This window comes from Mugil cephalus, chromosome 8, assembly GCF_022458985.1.
Source record: "Mugil cephalus isolate CIBA_MC_2020 chromosome 8, CIBA_Mcephalus_1.1, whole genome shotgun sequence".
Taxonomy (NCBI): Eukaryota; Metazoa; Chordata; class Actinopteri; order Mugiliformes; family Mugilidae; genus Mugil; species Mugil cephalus.
The window spans coordinates 4,614,154-4,637,184 of NC_061777.1; the positions used below are offsets into that span (position 1 = coordinate 4,614,154).

General features: G+C 38.9%; 1 protein-coding gene across 1 annotated transcript in view; it reads left to right on the plus strand.

Moving 5' to 3' along the window:
• The window catches only part of dmrt1 (doublesex and mab-3 related transcription factor 1), a 37,173-nt gene extending 14,389 nt beyond the window's left edge, over positions 1-22,784 (plus strand). Inside the window, exon 5 of the mRNA XM_047593062.1 lies at positions 20,995-22,784. Coding sequence (XP_047449018.1) covers positions 20,995-21,152 — 158 coding nt within the window. The 3' untranslated portion in view covers positions 21,153-22,784. The remainder of the gene's footprint in view (positions 1-20,994) is intronic.
• The last annotated feature ends 247 nt before the right edge of the window (positions 22,785-23,031 follow it).

Here is a 23,031-nt window from a genome sequence, read left to right on the forward strand (position 1 = left end):
ATATGATGCGTCTCCAACTTCTGGCATTGGCCAAACTGACGCCATTTTCCCGGGGATTTGGAGCTCAGACGTTGGAGTCTTTGCAGTACAGTACGAGATGACCCAACATTTAATTAATACTGTGCTCTATCTCCCAATAGTTACAAGAAACTGTTGGATTAAACACTGTAATTGCTTTTAACATATATTTACAACTCTCACGACCTCGCAACTCACATCTTACGTAATTGTTGGCATGGAAACTGGTAGTCGCTGTAATGTTGCATCCTGTTTCTGTAGCATCAAATAACTAAAACAAAACTAATCTAAATAATGACGCTTGAGTAATGCATCAACATTATATTAACTACCTGAAGTTATAGACACTATGTGTACTTTAGTGTTTAAGTCCCACCCACTAACATGGAGGAGGCGGAGCTTATGAACTATACTGCAGCCAGTCACCAGGGGGAGCTCTACTTGCTCCACAATGCACAATTTTCACATTTGACTTAATTTCTTTTATTTTGAAATGCAGCCCTACTTTTATTTAGTTAATGAGAGAACATTATTCATATCTGCAGTCATACATATACATACGTTGAGTTTTATGACAATAAATCTTGTCAAAAAGGTTTTGAATCATACTAAATTAATTCGATTTGATTCAACTGTTGATTACATAGAATTACAAGGCTAATATACATATAGTTAAGACATTGTGATGTTGTGGACCTTTACTTCAAGAAATTAACTGGACCCCTTTGAATTTAAACCTAAGAGTAACTACAGAACGACTTTTATGAGCTTCTCAGTTCCAACGACACAGAAAAACTCAGCTGCTCACTAGATGCTGACTAATCACAGAACAACACAAATACCCAAAGGGAGAAAATAGAGGCTTAATTTGCTTCTTGTCACTGACGCTCTGATGACCACTTTCCCCATTTTTACATTGAATCTAATTGCTTAGTTGTGTTTTTTTTTTTTCCTGACATTGTTTCCATCTTTGGGTGAGCATTTGTTAACATGTGCTGGAGGGAAAATAATAATATTTTTTATGTGTGTCTCTTAATTTTCTGCTTGTCCTTCTAATATTTTCCATAAGAGACCACAGTGCTCCTGGTAAGAAAAAATTTTTTTTTTCTTTTTCTTTTCTGACACCACCAGCATCACAAACCTAAAGGCCCCCACATCTCCCCTTGTGCGCTTGTATTTGTTTATGACTTTCACCTGTCCTTTTCCTGTGAGGGTCCCACGTCAGCCCCCTGCCGTGAATCGCCATGCTCCATTACAAGACAACAACACTCTCAGCGGGTGGTCCCCCAATCGGTGTCAACTCAGGCTCCAAAACCAGAGGAACAAACTACCTAATTCAATGGCTTCCCCCCCCCCCCCTTTTTTTCTTATCTTTTAAAAGGAAGCATTATCCCTTTTATTTGAATAAACTAAATTTAAGATTCAAGACCATTTTATTGATCCCCACAGGGGAATTATTTTATCCAAGTAGTCACAAGATAAGGAAAAACATCTATGAACAGGACATAGACATAAGAACAAAATAAAATAAGAATAGAATAAGGTCCAATTTACATATATAGAGAGTAGCTAAAGCATAGACCACAAAGAGGTATAAATAACAAACTGGATTTTTAGTTGAATATATAATAATGAGAAGTGTCCCTCTTTTGCATTTATTGTTATTATAAACTTATAACATGTTGTTGCCCCTTGGCTGCTGTTTGTGGTTCCAGTGTGAGGTTTGAAGCATCACTGACACAATCACTGTCACATCCAGTGAGTGTGTGATTTCCTCTAAAGGTAGAAGATGGACTGTGTTTCTGTGGAGGAGGCTGCATTTGGCTCGTTGTCAACACTTGTAAATTTGTGTGTGTGCATGTTTCGGTTTGTGGCCTTGGATCTTATCAGCTGAGTGGTCGTCTTTAGGCCAGAGGCGGGGTCCACCCTGGGCAGGTCCACCTCAGGACTAACACTAGCCGGGTTTACAGGGAGACTTTTTCTTTATTCTGATGGAAGGTTTCAGGGCAACTGTTTTATTTTATTTTTTTTATTACTTTTAAAGCAGCAGATTCTGGAAGTTTGTGGGATCATATCCAGTTTTGCTTTTGTGCCGTTCAGCCTTATAGAAGTCGGTCTTGAAGGTTCTGAAACGGTTCCTAATTTGTTCCACGCTTCGGTCTGTTTCTCGGCTTCAGTGAATTCTTGATGGACCTTTTTAAACAGTTTGATATTTCTATTTTTTCTGCTGTCTAAGCCTGTGATAATGTCTAGCTCTATCAGAGTTGTTATTAAAAGCAAGGTCTCCGTGACGCCGTAGACCAGTTGAGGAAACGTCACTGCATTTACGTCACAACAGAACATGCTCAGACAGAACAAAACCTGACTTCATTCCACATCACCTGGAGTTTACATGACTTTCGATTGGTTTGGGAAAAAGGTATAGAGGATATGCATTGATGTCACTGCCTCCCAGGACCACGCCCTCCTGAGGGGCAAAAACACAGAGAAATGTATCAGTAAATACAGTGAGACCAGGAAAATGTGGATTATCAGGTAAAATTAAGGACAGTTGGACTCAACAATGATCTAGTATGGATTTGGAAAAGTGGATTGGCCTCAGTTTCAGTTAGTTTAAGGTAATTTCAGTTCTGATAAATGTAGCTAAATAAAAGATGCTAACGCTAAGAGCTTTACTGTAGAAGTAACGTTAACCATATAATACTGTAGCATTAAAAGGACGATGAGGACTGATCACAAATACTTTATTGTTTTATTGTTGGAACTGAAATAGTTACTGTCGGCCGTAACTAAACCAAAACTACAACATCCACAAACATATCCGACAGCCCTCCAGAACGTAACTTAAGAAGTAACTTAAGGTTTGACTTCCTCAAAAAATACAGCATGAATTAATATTACCTGACACTAAATTTGAACCACAACACCAGGTTTCTGGATTCCAGTTGTAATGATCCATTTACTTCTCGTTTCTTTGGTAAATATCTATAAAAATATATCTGTGGCTGCTTCTCAAATCTGTTGGTTCAGTCAATCGCACAACAGCTTTTTCGCCTTTTTTTTTTAAATTAATTTTACAATTTAGATGCTATTAAAGCCTATGTTCAAATGTTAATTTTTTCCACTCTCACGCATACCCTCTATAGTCTACCCCTGTGAAACTGAATGAAATTTCATTCTGTCTGTTCCTGTTTATTGACGTGTTCATATGGAGCATTTTCATTCGGTTTGGGCGTCTGATCCGACTGGAATCTGAATATTTGGCTCCATGTAAACCCAGCTACAAAGAGACAGACAACCATTCACACTCAAACCTATTTAGAGTCACTAATGAACCTAACGAGCATTTCTTTGGAGGGTGGGAGATAACTGAAGTACCTGGAGAGTAGCCACGCAGACACAGGGAGAACAACTCCACATAGAAAGATAGTGTAGTGTAGTGTAGTGTAGTGTAGTGTAGTGTGCAGTGACTCATTGATTTGGGACTTTTGTTCAGTTGTAATAAGAGATTCGTCAGATGTTACATTAGACTCTGGGATATTTGCTGCATTAAAGACGCAGCTATTGTAAAAGAGCCAAAGAATCCACAGGATATTGTTCTAAGCCGTTTGACTCATTTGCTTCAGGATTTGAACACGTTGTGCGGCTCCTCTTCAGTCCATGCAGGAGGAAATAGCTGCCCCCCCCTCCCTTCCTCCCCCCTCCCTTCTACCTGGCTGCCAAGCAGCACCCTGTCAGATTTATCTCCCTCCCAGGATAGGGCTAATCATTTGGCCAAATACAGAGATCCAAATAACCTTCAGGAGTGCCACGCTGTCCTTTCCCCACCCCTCCTCGCCCTCTCCTCCTTCTTCTTCTCCTTCTCCCCCCCCCCCCCCCCCCTCCTGCTTCTCACCACCCCACCCCCCTCCCCCCCCCTGCCCCACTCACAGGCCCCGCTGTCTCCGCAAAATTGCCTTCTGGAGTTAGTGAGCGGGAACAGTTAAGATTTACAAACAATGATGAAGCTTGTCATGCGTCTTTCTCCATCCGTCACGGCGGTCCGGGCGGAGGTGTGGGTAGAGCCGTCCTGGTGTTCTTCATAAAAGCCAGCTCTCTGTGAAATACGCCCCCGGTCGGCCTGTTTACTGCCCCGCGCTCGTCAGCAGCCCCGCCGCCGTAAATCGCCAAACGGGAGGTGACAGCGCAGTCCATCAAACTCCCACCCAACCCCACCCCACCGCTGCTCTCCCTTACATCTCACCTCACCCCCGCCACCTCCCCTCCTTCCCCACATATATATATATATATACACATACACACAGAGACACTCGCACTGTTTCTTCACAAACACCCACCACACCAGAATCTACAAGATGAGCTGCCCCAAAAGAGTTATGGCTGTTTCAGTCTTACGGGAAGACAAGCCGACTCTGTCGGTGTTTATGCTCTTCGGTTTTTGTCCTTGCCCGGACTATTTATTTATTTATTTATTTTTTTAATTCATAACTGCTGAAAGTTTGCAAGCAACTTTCCTGTCACAAAAAAAAATAGATTTATATTGAAGCCAGGCCTCAAAAAAAAAAAAAAAAGACTTGAGCCGTGCTGTGCTGGCTGCACGTTTGTCTGTTTTGTTATATTGGTGTCAGCACAGAGCGTACAGTAATTTAAATGCAAATCAGATTGTTGAGGTATTGCAGATGTTAATCCTGCTAATCGATAGACCCGCGTGAGCCCATTCATTTAGAAATCCATTACTATCTTTCTGGATGATATTGTATTGATTTTGCTCCTTGCTTCAGTCTACACTCTACTGTACACCCAAGTGAGTTACTGCGTATAAACTCTGTCGTTTCAGGTTCTCCGCCTCCTCTAAAAAAAAAAAAAAAAAAAAAAAGGAAAAAGACCTCAGTGAGTTTCTTTGTTTCGTGTGTAAAAAAAGAAAAAGAAAGAAAAAAGGGCTTTACCTTCTTTCAGATCAGATTACTAATCACACCCACGCTCTCTTTTACACAAAACACAAAGAATCAGTTAAGAAAGTCCCCCCCCCCCCCCCCATGCACACACACACACACACATTCATACACACAGCTTTTACTTGCGCGCACACTTTGGCAACACTCCTGGAGATGTCAAGAAGAACTCTTTCGGATTTATTAAACCTGAAACAAATCGGTGCCTCAAACCCGAGAAGGTGAACTTTCAAAGGAAGTGTTGTTTCATGTCGTGTAGCAGGAAGTGTTCATTCACTACTGTGTGTTTCATTACCTGAGGAGAAAAATAATAATAATAATAATAATAATAATAACAATAATAATAACCTCCTGAGACCCAGGCTTTAGTTTGCTACTATGCATTTTTAATTTCTCCAGTGTATTTGGGATCAGTTTTAAAAAAAACAATAATGTCCTCATATGTGGACATTAGGATTTATATTATAATAAAGTCACCCATTGTGTGACAAAATATAAAACTGTTTATTTTAATACCTGAAAATGGCTGAGCAAAACCAAAAGTCCCAACGTCCTCAAACGAGTACTTGCTAATTAGCGATGTTGTAGCTCGTTGCTATTGATAAAATTTGCAAATCATATCAAAGTCGAAACGTTTATAAGCATAAATAAATATGTTTTAACAGTAGAATTTTTTTGTTACAACTAGGTGGCAGACTAAAGTGTCCACTAACGAGGACAACAGGTTTAAATGAAGCAGAATAAGCTGCAATAAAAACCTAAAACTTAATGTCCCCGTATGAGGACGCAGGGTCCCGGGAGATCAATAACAATAATAATAATAATAATTTAATCATAATAACTAATATTGTTTCTGCACAATGTTTTTAGTATCGTAGCAAAATTTTGTATTTTCATGTGGTAGGTTAATACTTGAATACCTGCTACTGCTATTATATGTAATTATTAACATATTGTCTTTATTGTTAAATATAGTGGTGATGCTGCACGATCCGGTTAATTAAGAATGATATTCTAATGAATGCTCTTTTCTAATTAAGGCTCTTTTATTAATATTAATGAAGAAATATGAGACATTATTATAGCAGTATGCAGAAGGAGTCTGTCCTACACCGTGTAGTAAAGTTCAGACGCTGCAGCAAATTGTGCCACTTTCTAAAAACCCTTCTTCAAAAATGTTTTTGATTTCTATCAGGGAATCAGGGTGCCTTTATTGTCCTTGCACGCAGTATAACAAGAGTTAAAGTCATCTTCTCTTTGGTTTGAGCAAAATAAGACACAGTATAAAAAAAAAAAAGTATAAGGTGCAGATAAGATTGTTGATTTCTATCTGTAAGAGCGAGGTAGCTGTGGAGAAGGTGGTCCTGATGGGACCCTTCAGGTTTCACTGAGTGTCAGTCCTGGCCCTTAGTTACAGGAGAAAAGTCCTGTGTGGCCTGTCAGGTTGTCTTCCGTGCCGCTGCTAAGTGCCCTGATAGCCTCTAGGGCTGTGGATGGACTAAATACCAGTATAATTGCCTGGTAAGGGCACAAGCACCGCTGTAATGTGTTGTACAACACTACCATTAACACAGGCCTGGGGCTGTGAGGACATTAAATGGCCAGGGCTGTGTAGTTTATGTCCTCTTCCCCTCACTCTATTTCTCTTTCTCACTTACACTCTAACACACACACACACACACACACTGTCCAGCTCTAAAAGGCTTGAAAGGAAGGAAAAAAATCTATCTCTAATTCAGTGTCATGTCCTATGTCTGCAAACGAGTCTGATAACAATTAATCTACAGGATGTGCAACTGAATGTGAAGTACTGTTTTTTTTTTTTTTTAATCATGTTCGCTAATCTCAAGAAGTGTCTTCTTACTGCACGGGCATAAGCACAATAAGAGGAGGCTTAATAGACATGCGGATGTGCTTATCTTCTTCAATAGTTTTTGAGCCATAACACAATCAAGAAGCCGGACTGATAAGTTTGTTTCGTTTCTCTCGAGGATAAAGTCGAGATCGGCTGCTGCTTGTCAGAGCTACTAGAAATCTACTGGGACCTGATATTAATATACTGTATGTGGAAATATGCCAGAAAATGTTTTCAGTTAACCATTTGTATTTACACCAGTCAGGCATAACATTATGACCACCTTCCTAATATTGTGTAGGTCTCCCCTTGTTGCCTCCAGAGCAGTTGTGACTCATCAGAGAATGGACATGGGCCTTCTGAGGGCGTCCTGTGGTGTCTGGTAACATAATGGTGGGGGGGCATTTTGGTCCTGTGGGTTGAGAGGAGGGAGGGGCCTCTGAGGATCATCCCACAGATACTTGATTAGTTTGGGGTCTACTGAACTTGGAGTCCAGGTCAACGCCTTGTGCTGTTCTTCATGTTTTTTTGAGTTATTTCTAAACCGTTTTTGTGTGTTTGTCATTGCTATGGGGTGGGGGTGTCTGATCTGGTCTAGGTGGGTGCTACATGTCTAAGTAACATCCACATGAATGAACGCCAGGTCCCTGCAGAACACTGACATTGTCACAAGAAATGTTTTTTGCTTCACCCGTCAGTGGTTTTAATGTTGTGGCTGATCGGTGTATAGTATTTTCTTTTAAGTAAATGAAAATAATATTAAAAAACAATAGACAGCTCTTTTAATTAAGCTGCACATTTGTCATATTATAAATTGAAAATGATTTTTAAATCCCGTGTATATTAAGAAAATCTGCAGATTTGCTGCAGTGACTCAACTTAAGTGAACTTTGTAAAATCCTAAACCACAACCGCTCTTATATGGATCCAGACAGTTAATGGTTTGCATGTAGAATATCTAAACGGTAAATGCACGTAAATGATCTCTTCATCTACACTGAGTAGATGTTATTTTCCTGTTCTATCTGTTTAAAACAAACTTTGTGAGTTATAGTGTCTTCTTACCCAATCACGCTCTCGTAGTCATTTTCTTTGCATTGTTTTGCAAAGCACGGCGCGATGCTGACAAATGATGTCGCCCTGGCAGCTCTCTGAAACAGCCCAACGACTTGGATAAACACATTTGGCAGCTTTAGTACCCACGAGAGGCGTCCTCCTTTCCATAGCAATATATTTCACTCTTCCTGTGTCCTTTACTTTGGCATTTTTCTTACCCTGTCGACCCACAATGAATCTCTTGTTTAAAATGTAATGATAGAAAAGGGGCCGCAAATATTGATCGGCCACCTCAGCTCATTATTGCATATCCATAACTCTTCGATGGATCACGTCAGAACGCTCGGCGATAGACTGACATGTCATTTTGTGAGGCGATGGGGCACAGTAGCCGAAATGGAGATTTAGCGTAGGGATGAGAACTGTGTCACGCCTCCCTGGCAGTCATCTTCAACGGGGACAGATTGGTTAACAATGCAGGAGCAAAGGTTCCTCTCTGCTTAATTAGCCTTTGACCCCGACACTTGATGCCTTCTGTCAGCCTGCGTTGACTCTCCGCTCACTTCGACTCTAAAGCAAACCAATAATGAGCGTTTAAGTGTTTTCTGACCCCCGTGATGACCACATAAGAGACTGCGTCTCTTTGAACAATTGTCTCAATGGCTCTTGATTCAGGAGAAATGTGTGGATGATTTAGCTGCACACATAATAAAATGCATAGTTCTTATTCGTGACAATGCAAACGCTATTACCGACTCTTTATTTAGTTTGTGTTTGATGCGGCTTGAAATTAGTTGCAGCTCAGGCTTTGCCACCAGTAGGCAGGAGTGGTAAGAGTCTAACCCTCTGGTAGTGAATGCATTTGTTTGGTTTCAGTAAAACCTCAGTGGTGGTTGCTTTAGTACAGTCAGGTACAACGTGTTGACCTCATGGATAAAACCATTTTAATTTGCCATCTACAAAAAGCCACGAGAAGCTATGATGCTCATCTAGGGCTGTGAATCACCATGCCGTCAGTTGAGCCATTAGTGAACATCTGTGGCCCTAGTTTTTGCCTCTGTCCTGCACTTACAAGTGGAGTTGGCGGCCTTTCAGCTGATTTATCATGTTGTGATGGAGTGTGTCGATGAGTCAAAGATAACTCTGATTGACTCATCGGCTTAGCAAACCGCCACATGGGATGGGACGAAAGTTCTTTCCAATTTGATTCCCCTTGGAGGCTCAAAACTCTTTCTTAAGGGCCTGGAAATATCCTCCATTGGAACTCGTTCCTGTTTTATTCCTGGCACTTTCACATGAAGTTTGATGTTTATGTCTGCCTGTAACTTTGTGTTGGATTTATAATGTTTATCTAGGGAATGTCTCATAGTGTGTCCGTCTACAAAGAATGTAGTACTGTTGAAAATGAGTCCTCGTGTCTCAGTGAGATTTACCTGTACAAACAAAGGTTTAATAATGATAATAAAAAGAAAACAACGAAGAAAAACCCATAGAAGTCCCTTCTCTTTTTACAAATTCAGTTCAGTTTTATTTATATAGCGTCATTGGCAATCCAGGTTGACTGAAGATGATTTGCAGAACCCACCAGAATATTTCTGAGCATTTAAATACACAAATATTTTCTCCTAGACATGATGAGCCAGAATAAATGAACTGTAGACCAACTGATCAGCTCTGTGTAACTTTAACATCCTGAGACCCAAGCTTTTATTTGGTCTGCGTTTTTAATTTCTTTGAGGTATTTGGGATCAGTAGGACCTGAGACGTATAAAAACTAAGCATCATCTTTCAACAGGAAGTAGTAATTTTTGAAAAAAGCAAATGTCCTCATGTGGAATCTTGGATTATTTCGTTATTTATATTATAATAAAGTCACCCATTGTGTGACAAAATATAAAACTGCTTTATATTTTTAATACCTGAACATGGCCGTGCAAGACAGAGTTTCAAACAGTGAAGTCCCAACATCCTCAAACGAGTACTTGATAATTAGCAAAAATTGCTAATTTGTTAAATTTCCGCGCTAAATCAAACTAGAAACGTTAATAAGCATAAAGTTTTGACATTTGCTACCTCTAGATGGCAGACTAAAGTATCCACTGATGAGGACAATGGATTTAAACGAATAAAACCTAAAACGTAACGTCCCCATATGAGGACGCAGGGTCTCAGGAGTTTAAAGGTAATAGTAAGTCTTCCAGTTTGAACTTTTGAATGATAATTGCTTGTTGGATGTAGACTTTGTGGTAGTGGTGGGTACTGGCAAGGACTTCACGACACATATAACGATACTTGAGTCACGATACCATGTATTATTGCGATATTAGGATATTTATGCAATATATTGCAATATTCAACATAGTTAACCAAGAAATTTTAAATGCAACTTAAAATACAAGTTGTATATACAGTATGAACATCAGATGATAGTGATAATTCATGGGACAAATTGAGTCCAAAAACAATATTAATTGAAATGAACCATTTCCAATTTATTGCACTTATACAGAAAAAGTAGATCAGGTTTCTTGCCACTTAAATGTCAAAACACAGTTTGCAAACTGCGTACTCTTTGTCCAGATTAGTTCCGCTTCCAGCTTTGAATTTTGCAAGTTTTGCCACCGTTAGCTGGTGTCTTTTAGTGTTTTACTTCTGATCTTGGCAGAGGGGAGAAGTGTTGGTTGAAGTGTAGTTACATGTCCCATTACTTCTTACCTGCTGCTGTTGGCTAGGCTAGTTAGCTGGTGTCTTCTTGCTGGTTGCTAGTTGGTAGCTGACTGTTAGCCTGCTGGTCTGTTTCTCAGTTGGACTAAGCTTTTAAATGAGTTTTGCCTCAGATCATGGCACAAGGAATTGTAACATCTTATTTTCTGTATTAATGAATCTGGACACAACAAACCAAGAAACTACAAGAATCCAAGCTGCTTTTAGTAAGTTCAGTCAAACAATAAAGCTCAGATGGATTATTATACATTTCTTCAATATTTTCTAATTGTACGAAGCGTGTTTCATTTCATTCTGATCAAATAAAAGGACTATTGAGGAATTATTCAGTTGTATGTATTTGAGAAGCATTTTAGATCTTTACATTTTTTAATTAGGACATCCAGCAATTGATCAGAGGATGAATGTTTAATATAGAGATCAGGATGGTTATAGAGCCAGGTAATGGAAGTGTAATATGTGTAGGCCTTTTAATGGTCAATTTGACTCCATTCAGTGTTTATCATTCAAAAAATAATAGTTGACCTTTTGCTTCATATTTCATGACTTTTCCTAATTTGACGGGGACAACTAGGTAAGCATAAAATGATCATGATGATATTCTGAAACAGTAGCACCCAGCCCTACAAACCATTTACAATTTAACTCTACAGCTCAGCCTGGATTAATATAATCTTAGTGACGTTAACAATGCCCTGAGTTTCTCTTTGGAGCTACCAGCAAGACAGATTTTTTTTTCTCTTCCAGTGAAATATCTCATGACACTGTTGTATAGACCAGCGTGTGGACAGTGGTTCACAGTGAAGTGCAGCAGACATAAATAGTTCCTGTGGCTTTTCGAGCCATCACAACATTTCCATTTGTCCCATACTGTGCTTTGCATGATCTGTTTCTTTGACATTTGTTCTAAAATGGTTTTCGTGACGACCTTTTATCATATTATGTCCACTTGCAGCATTAAGAGTCTCGCTGCAAAAGTCAGATAAGACCAGTGGTTTAAAACTGGAAGGTGAAGGCCTGCGTTGTGAACATCAGCTGAGTGTCATGGGCCTCCACTCCTCAGCGCCCAGTATTTAAAGCCTGCCTCCGCTTTGACTGAGTTTTCTGGGCCATTAAGTCCTGCTGCTGGTCTGATGAAGAGGAGCCAGACACCCATATCGCTTCCCGAGAGGGGAACGTCCATCTTGACGAGGGTCGTCCTCAGTTGGACACACATGGGACCCTCGCAAACTGGCCAGGGACAATTTTTTTAGACACAGCTCGTATCATTTTAATGAGAGCCATTTAATCCCAGGTCAACCTTGTCATGTGACAGGCAACTCTTCATTCCTGAGATTGAATTTTAGTCGCCTTGATAACAGCCTCCACTAAGTGCTGGATGGTGGACACATGGAGCTCATGCTCGGAACAATGTCACGCTGTAGTTTAAACGTGCAAAGGTAGTAAAACCTAAAAAAAAATTGCAGCTAGCTGTCAAGAAACACTAATATAGTAATATATACTATTCATTTAAGTTTAAACCTTTTTAGCCATGCTTTAAAAATGGGGATATTGGGTAGGGCTGGGTGTTATATTCTGGTTAATACTGGTATTTTTTTCCCGATGTGAATTTTTAATATACCGGCATACCAGTGTATTTGATTTTACGGTGTTCAGAAAGCTGCACCGCAAAACACTGTTTCAGACTATTTGCAATGCTTCTTGTGCGACTGTGAGACGTGGTGAATGAAGAAAGGTCCATTTAAAAGAAGAAGCAGCACAACAACAGGACTTGAGCCGAAAAAAAAAAAAATTGGAGACAGTCCCTGTTTTGGATGACCTGTCCCCAAGAGTGTCCCTTTATGTCGCTTTATGAATGAGAAAAAATATATATATATTGTACGCAGACTACAAATATTGCGGTAGCCTGTTGCGCTTTACATATGACAAAATAAATGTAATTGCGCCCGTTTCATCATTTCATCTTGATAATGTTTAATCCTTTTTCTTTTCTTTTTTTTTTTTGTCTCTGAGCTGTAAATGTCCCCAGATTTCCCCATGAGCAGTCAGTGCTAACACGAGGTCACGCAAACCTATTTTACTACTAGTGTGGGATTATTCTACCATATTTACTCATCATCACAGTAAAATAGTCCGTCCTTAGTCAATCTACTGCATTAATTCCTCTCTTAACCAGTTGAAAATGTTGTGAACATGTGATTATGCATGAAAAAAAAAATACCATTATACCGTTAGATTTTTGAAAAATACCATAATATACATATTTGGTTATACCACCCTGCTCTAATATTATACTCGCAGTTGGTCAGGACTAAAATATCTCCAAATTAATTGTGTAGTTGTCTTGGTGACTTACTTAACGCCCGTCTACACATAGTTTGGACCCTCTGGGGGGACGGTTTCGGCCGATGGCTGAAATTCTTCCTATTTTAATAAGTGATAAAATGCTCATTAAAATAATTATCTAAGTATGTCTGGTATTTTTTGTTGTCAGTTTAATTTGAGATACTCAAAACATTCAGTAATGTGCAGTCGAAGGCAGAACTGTGTGCACGTGTACCCGTGTGTGTACCCGTGTGTTTACTTAAGTGTTATCTACCCCTATGACCCTTGTGTACGGGGGATGAGTGCTGAGTATGAAACCCACAGAGAGAGCTTATCCTCTGTGGCTCAGACTGAATTACCATCTCCTCTCACATCTGGGCTTTTGTTCCCCTCTTTGGCAGCAGCAGAAATGATTGCGCCTTCATTCACACCCTCCCTTCCCTCTCTTAACAGGACAAGTGGGAGGTTAAAAAAGCTTCCTTTTGTTATTCCACACAAAGACTGTTTAATAGTTTGGAAATCTTATATAGAGCGCTGAGTGACTGAGAAAAGGGCAAAAGTTCATTGAAGAGAATAAACTCTTTCGGCATCGGCAGCAGGTAAAGTCTGCCTTGTTACAAACTTCAGCCTGAACTTGAATAATGGAGACGTTGTGGTAATTTCTGTTATTACAACGTGCATTTACAAACCTGCAGTGAGTAATACTGGGTGCTGTTGCAGGAAAAAAGAAAGACAACTTGAATGGCGTCAGAAAATTATGGCATCCATGCTGCAGTTTTTAGAAAAAAAAAAAAAAAATAGTGTTAACCAGCACCCCACAAAGAGGATGAAGGATTTTGATGCCTAATTATGGTGTTTTGCTACCTGGAATAAATCTTTCCAATATAATGAACCTGCAGTGGTTGGATAGTCAGATTTAAACTTGTTTCCCTACAAAATCTAAGCCAAAAATCTAAATACAACCCGCTGACCTGTGTTAACAAGTCCACATAAACACAGTGGAGCATTTAGCAGATGTGCGAAAAAAAATTAAAATGAACAAATCAAGCCACTTTTAAAGAAACAAAACATGGGACAATACAATATACATAAACTGTGCTATAGATGTTTGAAACTTTCCTAATGGTTCATAGAGGATGTAAACATGGCTGCATGAATACAGCAGATATGGTACCTGCAAACAGGAGTTACAGGGATTATATATTTACATGTTAATGCAGAGGACAGGTGTATACAAGAGACTGTGTAAAGAAAAGCACATTAAAACAAAACAAAAAACAAACAAAACATACTGAATAGTAGAGGATATTGATTTAAGGGAAGGAATGCATATTATAAGGTGGTATTATAAAAGGTGAATACCTTTACGTCCAGTCTATCACAGGGCTGAGATCAAGTGTTGAGCTGCAGGAAAGTAACACTAGTAACAATCTCTGGGGCTGAAATATGAAACCAACAAGGAAGTACCAATAACTACTGTCGGGGCCGATTGAAGGACCGGACCTTTAGAGCAGCTCAGATCCTAACCAGAAGGTCGCACATACAATTAACACAATAACACGACTAGTAACATTAGTTTTACACTTTTATTCTGTGTCCCCGTCCTCCTCTCTCCCCTATAAACTAAATGTAACAACCAAACAGAATTTACTACCCATTAAAACACATAAATGGATCCATATTAATTTTTAATTGAATGCTGGGCTGCTGCTGGCTCCTGCCTCCATAAGACGTTAGTGTCATTTAGACGTTCTCTCCTCTGATTCTGGCTGATTTTGCTTCTTAAACAAAGACACATAATTTATCCATTCAATTTCCACTAAGTCAGGATCTAAATTCACTGTTTAAAAAAAGGCCATGAAGCCCAATTAGAAAAACTTTCTCTAAGAAAAATAGGTAGCTCCTTGGCTCCAGCCTTGAGACTAAAAGACAACATTAGTTAATTATCTACAATAATAAATTAGCTAAGCTGCATCAGCTAATGACTGTGACTGTATCTGAACATGTGTTTAAAATCTGCATACGTTAGAGAAGTTGATGTCAGAAAATAATAATTAAATGCATTGTTATTAGTAGTCGATTTTAGTGCATGGTCGATTAGATTGACTGGTGGGTGCCAACACCAGTTTTTCTTTTCTTTTCTGTATTTAAATTAGAGATAGAGCATATTAATGAACATTATAAATAGCATAAATATGCTGCATTGTAGCTGAGGCTAATTTCCATCTGTCCATCTGTTTTACATCTGAAAGATGTTCATACAAACATGAGAAAAAAAATACACAGAAGAAGAAAATGTAGAAAATACACTGGGAGGGACAAAACATGAATGTAGCAATAAATACACAAACAATTTTAGTGGGACAAACTAATACAAGGAGAACAAAAAGTGACCAAGACAGGAAAGGAGAAATACCCAAGATCCAGATATCAAGTAACCCATTATTGCACATATCCCTATTCCACATTACTAGAAGACATGTAACCAAATGTACCCAAACTTATTGCACTTAGCTCTATTGCACATTTCAAGTAGAGTAACCAGACATCAGGCTATTACTGCCGTACTGGCTGGTTCCATGGTTACAGGACTGGGTTGATCTGATGGGACTTGAAGGAGTCTAGACTGGGCCATTCCTTTATAGATGGAGGTGGATTATTCCATATATTGCAACTTTTAAACAACAGGACAAAAGAGGTTCTTCTAAATGCCTCCTCACAATCTCTGTTAGCAGACGCCCTAGTGACTCAGTCAGTGACTAGTTGTCTGCCTAGACTTCACCCACATCCTCATGCTACACCTCTTTGACTAATTTATGGTTAGACGGTTAACGGTAGTGCGTCCTGGCGTCGTAGACCACAGTGGCTACGATTGGTCTGAAATGCATTTCCACTTCCTCAGCTCCAACCACCTCCTCAGATGTGCTGCAGTGATTTGCATGAAACTGTTGATCCGCATTTATTTTCCACTTTAGTGGCACGATCACCAGCGCGTATGTCGGGCTCCATGTAGACCTTTTGTGGAAGTATGAACCAAGCTTTAGGTAATTCTTGTGCACTCTACGCCAGAGTGAGACATTTACACTTGTGTGCTCATCAGTCTGGCTCGCCCTGTAACAGCACCACCCAGACACTACTTGTGCTTTGCCAGTTGGGTCAATTCACTTTCTACTTCCTGTTTCACTTTAAACAACGGCGACTGAAACTTTCCCCAATATTTTGCCTCAAACATGAGTCATGCAAATGTTTATCTGAACCTCCTCAGTTAACCTCTCTTCGATGTGATGCGATGTTGATCCAAACAAAAAGCTAAATTGAAAATTGCGGCGATGGAGAAGTAGCTGAAAATAATAAACCAGAAACACGCTACTACTAGTGTGTGTGGATGATACTGAAATATCAATACTTCTGATACCAGGTCTTTATGCTATAAAATCAATTCTCAAATCAAAATATCAATACTTTCAATACTTCAGTCATTGGAGGTAATGTAGTAACGCAGTTGAAAGTAACTAAACTATTGAGTTGTAACAACACAACAAACCTTGTGAAACACCTCAGGTTAAACCACAACACAGAATATGAGGCATTTTTAATGGGGACGACAGAAGAGGAGAACAGCATTTTTTTTACATATTTTGTGTGATTGCATCTCTGTTTGGTTTATCTTTTGTTGTATTAGCTCGACTATATAGTAAACAAGGCCGATACCTCAATACACTTCAGAGTTTTAAATAAATAAATAAATTACTCTGATGTCTGGTATTCTTAATGAAGCTATGATTTGAAATACACTACTTTTTTTTTTTTTTTTTTTGGTTTACCAGACACTTTAGGGTGTATTTACACAAAGTATCATATCGGTATTGCCGATACCAGCCTGAATCGTAAAGGAAATCCGGGGTATCGAAACATCGCTAGCTACTACCAAGTGAACCAATCACAGCTCTTGTAGTCTGCGTCGTCATAGTTACATTTCCGGGGAGGTGCTCGTCAGTTACGGCGCTAGTTTCTACGTAGGCTGTAGCTTCTACGTCAACTTAATTAGATAGGAACAGCTGGAGCTGGAGCCGACATGTGTTGCGTTAAATGCTAACATAAGCTATCATGCTAAAAGTGATCAAGCTGATGCTAAAACTGAATATTTTGTATTTAATTAAGTCAGAACAAACGTCAAAGTTAATGGGTTTCGCTCCGAACCACCCTGCAGTAGTTGAGATACACCGTCCATTAGCACGGCTAACAAACAACTGGCAATTAAAAGAATGTGTATAATTAGTGGTAATGCCATTAACAAGCGCTCTACGGCTAATTGAGAACAAGGTTTTGTGCTGTTTCAGCGGCCTGACATTAATCTGTATTAAACAGGAGAGCGTTTGGAGGCAGCAGAGAACATGTGTACTACAGTGTGTCGTGATTTAACGTCCCCACTGAAACTAACGCGTCCAGTTGCTTTCAGCCTTTAATCACATCATAGATTTCCTGCTGATGAACAGGCTAGAGAATTAACAGCACAACGGGCTAATTCCCGGCGGCCGCCCTCCCCCAAACCCGCTCGCCGTTATTGCTGTACAAGTATAGACCAGTGAGGGATGGAAAAAGAGCAGGGTGCACTTAGCTACACAAACATTTGTATTAACGATTGGGCTGCCAGTTCAGAAGTGGTGACAAACTGCAGACGGGCAAAAATTGGAGTCCGAAACCAATCAGGAAGTTAATGAGGAGAAAAATTAGTCCGTTCCCCTCCCACCACCGCCACCACCGCTGAGGAGAGAGGGAGAGAAAAGGTGAGGGAGACTTTTAGAAGGCTGGTAAATGTTATTTTTTGAGATGATGCACAAGTTCGTTTCCTTTTTAAGAGATTGCTCCATGTATTATTCTCATGGGGATCTAGATTTTGTGGTTTATTGTGCTGATTTCATTTATAAACTAATGTTTTCAACATTTTCAGATGTACCCCAAAGATAATTAATATTGAGAGATTAAGAAAGGAGAGAAAATTCTAATTTAACAAGCAAACAGACTTTTAGTTGTAGGTTAAAAAAGTGAATTGGTGGTAAAACTTGTTTTCCTTTTCATTTCATTTAATTAAACAGCTAAATTAATCTCATTTTCCTATTTCTTGATTTATTTTTGTCTGATTTAAATCGACTTTAATGCAATTTAAGACAATATAATAATGCTTTTCATTGCAAAGTTGTTAAATAAAGAATACTTCTAAGTGTGAAACAGTAATAGTATAGAATTATTTTAAAAAGAAAACTAGTTTTTGTGCAGATTAAGCGTTGATATGATATTATGCCGTATTTAGTATCAAATAGTTGATAGATTGTGTTTTCCGTAAACAATATAATCCCTTTGCTCCGTGGTCAAGGTCTTACCTTTTTTCGCTTACTGATTCAATTTGCTATAAATCCCAAGCTTTCAGTGCGCAGCCATATTTCTATGGTCGGGGCCATTTATTCTGCAGTGCTGATGATTAGACCGTCCTGGTTTGTCTGTCTCACTATAGTATTTCTATTGTCCTTTTTATTTACTTGCCTGCAGACGTTTATTTATTCGTGCCCTGTACTGTCTACATGCACGGAGCAATATGAATTTATCATATTAATGACTTCAGGGAGTATCTGAGAAAAAAAAAAAGATTTGTAGCTGGATACCTGAAAGAGAATAAAAGATTTGAGGTTTATCTTTTTTCTTCTTCTTCTTCTTCTTCTTTTTAATATATAGTCATATTTTACCACTGTGGGGCAGATGTTTAGGTTTTTCATTATTCCAAGCAATTATTTTATGGTTTTAATATAATATAAAATCTTCTATCAATCTTGTGGATAATATTTTATCCATGCTCCACTTTGAGGAGATGCTAGTGAGGATCTGGACCTCACGTCTACATCCTGAGATTTAATAAAACACTATTATTATAGCCACAAAATCTACACTTTTATTGTATGATTTCAATCCTTTCATCATCTAATACCTTGTTGTGTTGTCATCTGTTGTTTTTCAGACAACAACTCAACAAAGACTAAAGGATAATGTTTAGTGAGACACACCTTAAATAGAACCTGCAACACAATAATTCACATTTTCACACACGTTTAAACTCTTTTACAGACTCTGATGATAAAAACTTAAGACTTAAGAGAACTTATAATGGCCCATTTTTATTTTGGGTTCACAAGCTTTAATGTCACTTAACAAAGGTACATCCACAGCTGCAAACACAAATTAACTTTATTCTTCATCTATCAGGCATTGTTAATGTTGTTAATCGCTCTTTTCGCACCAGTGTAAGTGGATACATACACAGTTATCAAGGCTAAATGTAGAGGATAAATATATAAAATATTGTGGACGTAACACGCTGACCACAAAATAAATTGTATGATGACTGTACATTATAGAGCTTCTTTGGGTTGAATATGCTCCCATATAATGTCAGATACATCAGTGGTAGATTTTATTTTAAAAAGTTACTCAAACATAAATTCCTATAAGTCCTATAAAGATAAGTACATGGAAAGTAACCACATAGATTTATCATTTGTACGCTGTATTTTTGAGACTATGTTGGTTATTGTTGTTTGATTTACACTTGAATTACAATCTCTTATGTGTTTTCTGGTTTTATTATTTGTTTTTGTGGCTAAATTTGTTGTGTGGACCCCAGGAAGACGAGCTGATGGGGATCCTAAGAAAGAAAGAAAGAAAGTTAACTGGTGAAACAAATCACATGGTTGATGAATAAAAACAGTTGAAGTCAGCTCATTAGGTGTGAGACCTGCTGCTGGTGTGAATTCGATCTCTAATTAGGACTCTGTGTTTAGACCCTGCGTTAAGGTGACACACGATGACACCACCAGGACGTATCGAGGTCACATTTGAGAGATCAGATCTCTGATCTGATTAAAGGAAGCCTATATTCACCAGGGGTGTTGTAAATGATCACCTGTAAAGGAATTAGCACCTAAAAAGACCAATTAAACCAACTACAAAAACAAATGAACAAATTAAAATTAAAAATGCGGTTAAGTGTTTCTTTACCTTTGTTACCAGGCCTTTCTGTATGGAGTTATAATCTTTGTTTACTGTAGTACTAACTAACATCAGGGCCCAGATCAGTAACTTAACATTGGTCTTCAAAATCTTCAGTTGATTAGACTTTTTTTATGCATTTTTATTTACGTCTTTTATTGAAAGTCTCCTGTGTTTCTCGCTCATCTCCTGATTTCCCAACCATACGCTGAGAGAAGAAAGAGGAAAAAACTTTCATAACATTATAAAAACATGTTCTAAGATCACAGGAGTGAAGTTTAGCTTTTGTGACCAACAAACACTTAGGAAAGAAACCAACATTTTGTCTTCTCCTGGTCATGTGCTCGCCAGTGAATTTCCTCCGTTGCCCTCTGGTCGTAGGTACACTGTAAGACAAACCCTCTTTTAAAATATAACATATAATCTTTTGTCTTGGCGCTTTTTTAGTTAGTTTAGTTTAATCTATTTATTCAGCATTAATGCTCCATTTTACTTCTTTGCTTCTATTACTATCATATGTGCATTGTGTAACAGTATGCAAGCTGTTCAAGATAATTGCCCCTGGTGGGATTAATAATAATAATGATAATAATAAGTTGTCCGAATCTGAATCTCCCATATTTTTCCAGCTCGGCCACCTTACTGTTGCACACGTGTGACATAAAAAATGAATATTTGGACCTGTGCATTATTTAAAAAGCTTAATATTGAATGCAAAATGATAATAATAATAACGTATATTTATAAATAGCACTAGGCCGAATTTAACGTAGAACACATCGTACATAATCTCTGCATCAGTTTGGTCCATGGCCTGAAAAACGTTGAAGGTCCCCGATTTAACGCATGAAGCCAAAGTCATGACGTACGCACATAAAACAGTAGCGTTCTTGGTTCTGGAGCAGCGGTAGAGATCCGTCAGAGACCGTGGCTGTTAAAATAGAGCTACACGTATCCAAAGCCGTGATCCGATCTTAAAGCGAGGTCTGAACAGACCCTCTGCCTGTCTGTGTCTCACCTCTGCAGCCTTCTCCACCAGCGGCGTCGCCACCGGACACGACTCCACCGCGACCTGCCGCTCCGTCGGGCCCCTGGTCAGCCCCGACGTGAAGGCCGAGTGTGGGACCAGCGGCCACATGAGCAGCTTCACCGTCGACTCCATCAGCGGCGACGCCAGCAAATAAATGAGTAAAAAAAAAAGCTGAGGATGACATCACGTAACAAGAAGCGTTATGAGACGCGACGCCGAGCTGAGTGTTTCACAGTTCAGTGTTTGGATGTTTTATCTGTTCTTACTACACAGGTTGTTACTTTTAGTTCATTAAAAGCATTAAAGGTGATTGAAAGAGTAGAAAGAAAAACTGTAGAAACTGACTTGAAAGGGGTCGTATCAAGTTTTTGTGGAGTTTTTGAGCTGAAAATCTCTTGACTTGACGTTTGGATTCAATGTGCAGTAATTTTTTCCTTTTGTTTTCCAGTAAAACAGACAATAGATGTAGTCTTCTACATGCTTCCTGGTGAGCAAGCACTTACTTCTTGATATGCACAACAAAAGATTTCTAGCTGTTTCTTTTGTTCGAGTAAAAGTTTTAATCTTTAGTGTTTCTGATCAGTAATGATATTGCTGAGCCCACTTCCACACCACTGTAGTAGTAAAGTTAAAAACCAACTATTCTTATTCGATCAGCAGTTAAATAACAATGTTTCATTGTTTAGTTGAGTCCTGCTTCTTCTGACATGTCAATGAAGCACCAACATAAACTCATCAATATTGGATTTTCTTATTGGAAATAACCAACGGCGTCTAAACGACCACAAAAATCGTAGTCAGTTCTATACGACAGTGTCTTCGTACACCAATTTGGCAAAACATTATGACCACCCACCCTCCTAGACCAGGCGTCCCCGCCTACAAAAATATTAGGAAGGTGGTCATAATGTTATGCCTGATTGGCGTATCTGCATTAGCTGAATATTGACTGACGGCTCAGCCCGGCTTTGCCCTTCTGTCCTGAATGTAGCCCAGATTCACGGCTGTAGACAGAGTCTGACATGAAGCTCTTCACCCTCTGGACACGAGAGCTGAAGATTTTAAACTGGTTTATTTTTCCGCTGCGAAGGACCGTGTCCCCGAATTAAAAGCTAAGAGCAGAGAACATCTCAGACAAAGAAACACGTCGGCAAAATTTGCACGTTCACATAAAACATTTAGGTTCGAATTTAGTTGGTTGATGTTTAATTTAATTAATCATTTAATGCATTGAAACCAAATTGAATACAGGACTAACATTTAATGTGATGAGGGGAAGAAAATCATCTAGACTTTGTGAAAGAAATGTGTGTTTTCTTGTTTTCTGAAGCTTCGAGAGCAAACAACTAGTCAATGCATTAAAACAACAATTGGCAAATTATTAATCACAGCCCTTGTAATTTCCACGTACTGTATTTTTTTAGCAGAATAAAACAATGCAAACAGTGAACAATCCCCCAAAAACAAACTTATTCCTGACACATTTCGACTTCTCACATCTTCATGAACTAATGTTTTGTGTCCCACTTTTTGAGTTGTGTTCTTTAAATGTAAAATTTAAAAAAAAAAGAAGAAGAAGAAGAGATTTTTCTGCCTTAGTGAAGTTGACGCGTGCGCCCCGGTGCTGCTGTGTATTGCTCGTGTTTTATGGAGTTTTGTTTCAAACCGCATGCATTCAGCCAGTTTTATTTGTGTTTGTGTTTGTATAAGGCAGCAACACAAGTAATTTGGAGCTTTGGAGTTTATGTCGCTACAAGTTTTAGGGAAATAAAAATGCTCAAAGTGATGGAGTGTAAATGTGATGCTGTGCCGGGGAACAACAATATAAAACAGACAGAGAAAATTACTTGTATTTTCTTTGCCGCTGCGCTGTGCGAACATTCATTGGATCCTGCCCCATCTGTTGTAATCAATAACGTGACCATCTTGTTTTTTTATGAAACGCACTTACTCTTAATTTCATCCACCAGTGGTTTTAGAGAGAAGAATGTGGAGTTACCTATAAGGCTTTGACATTATAAATCACCTCTGGA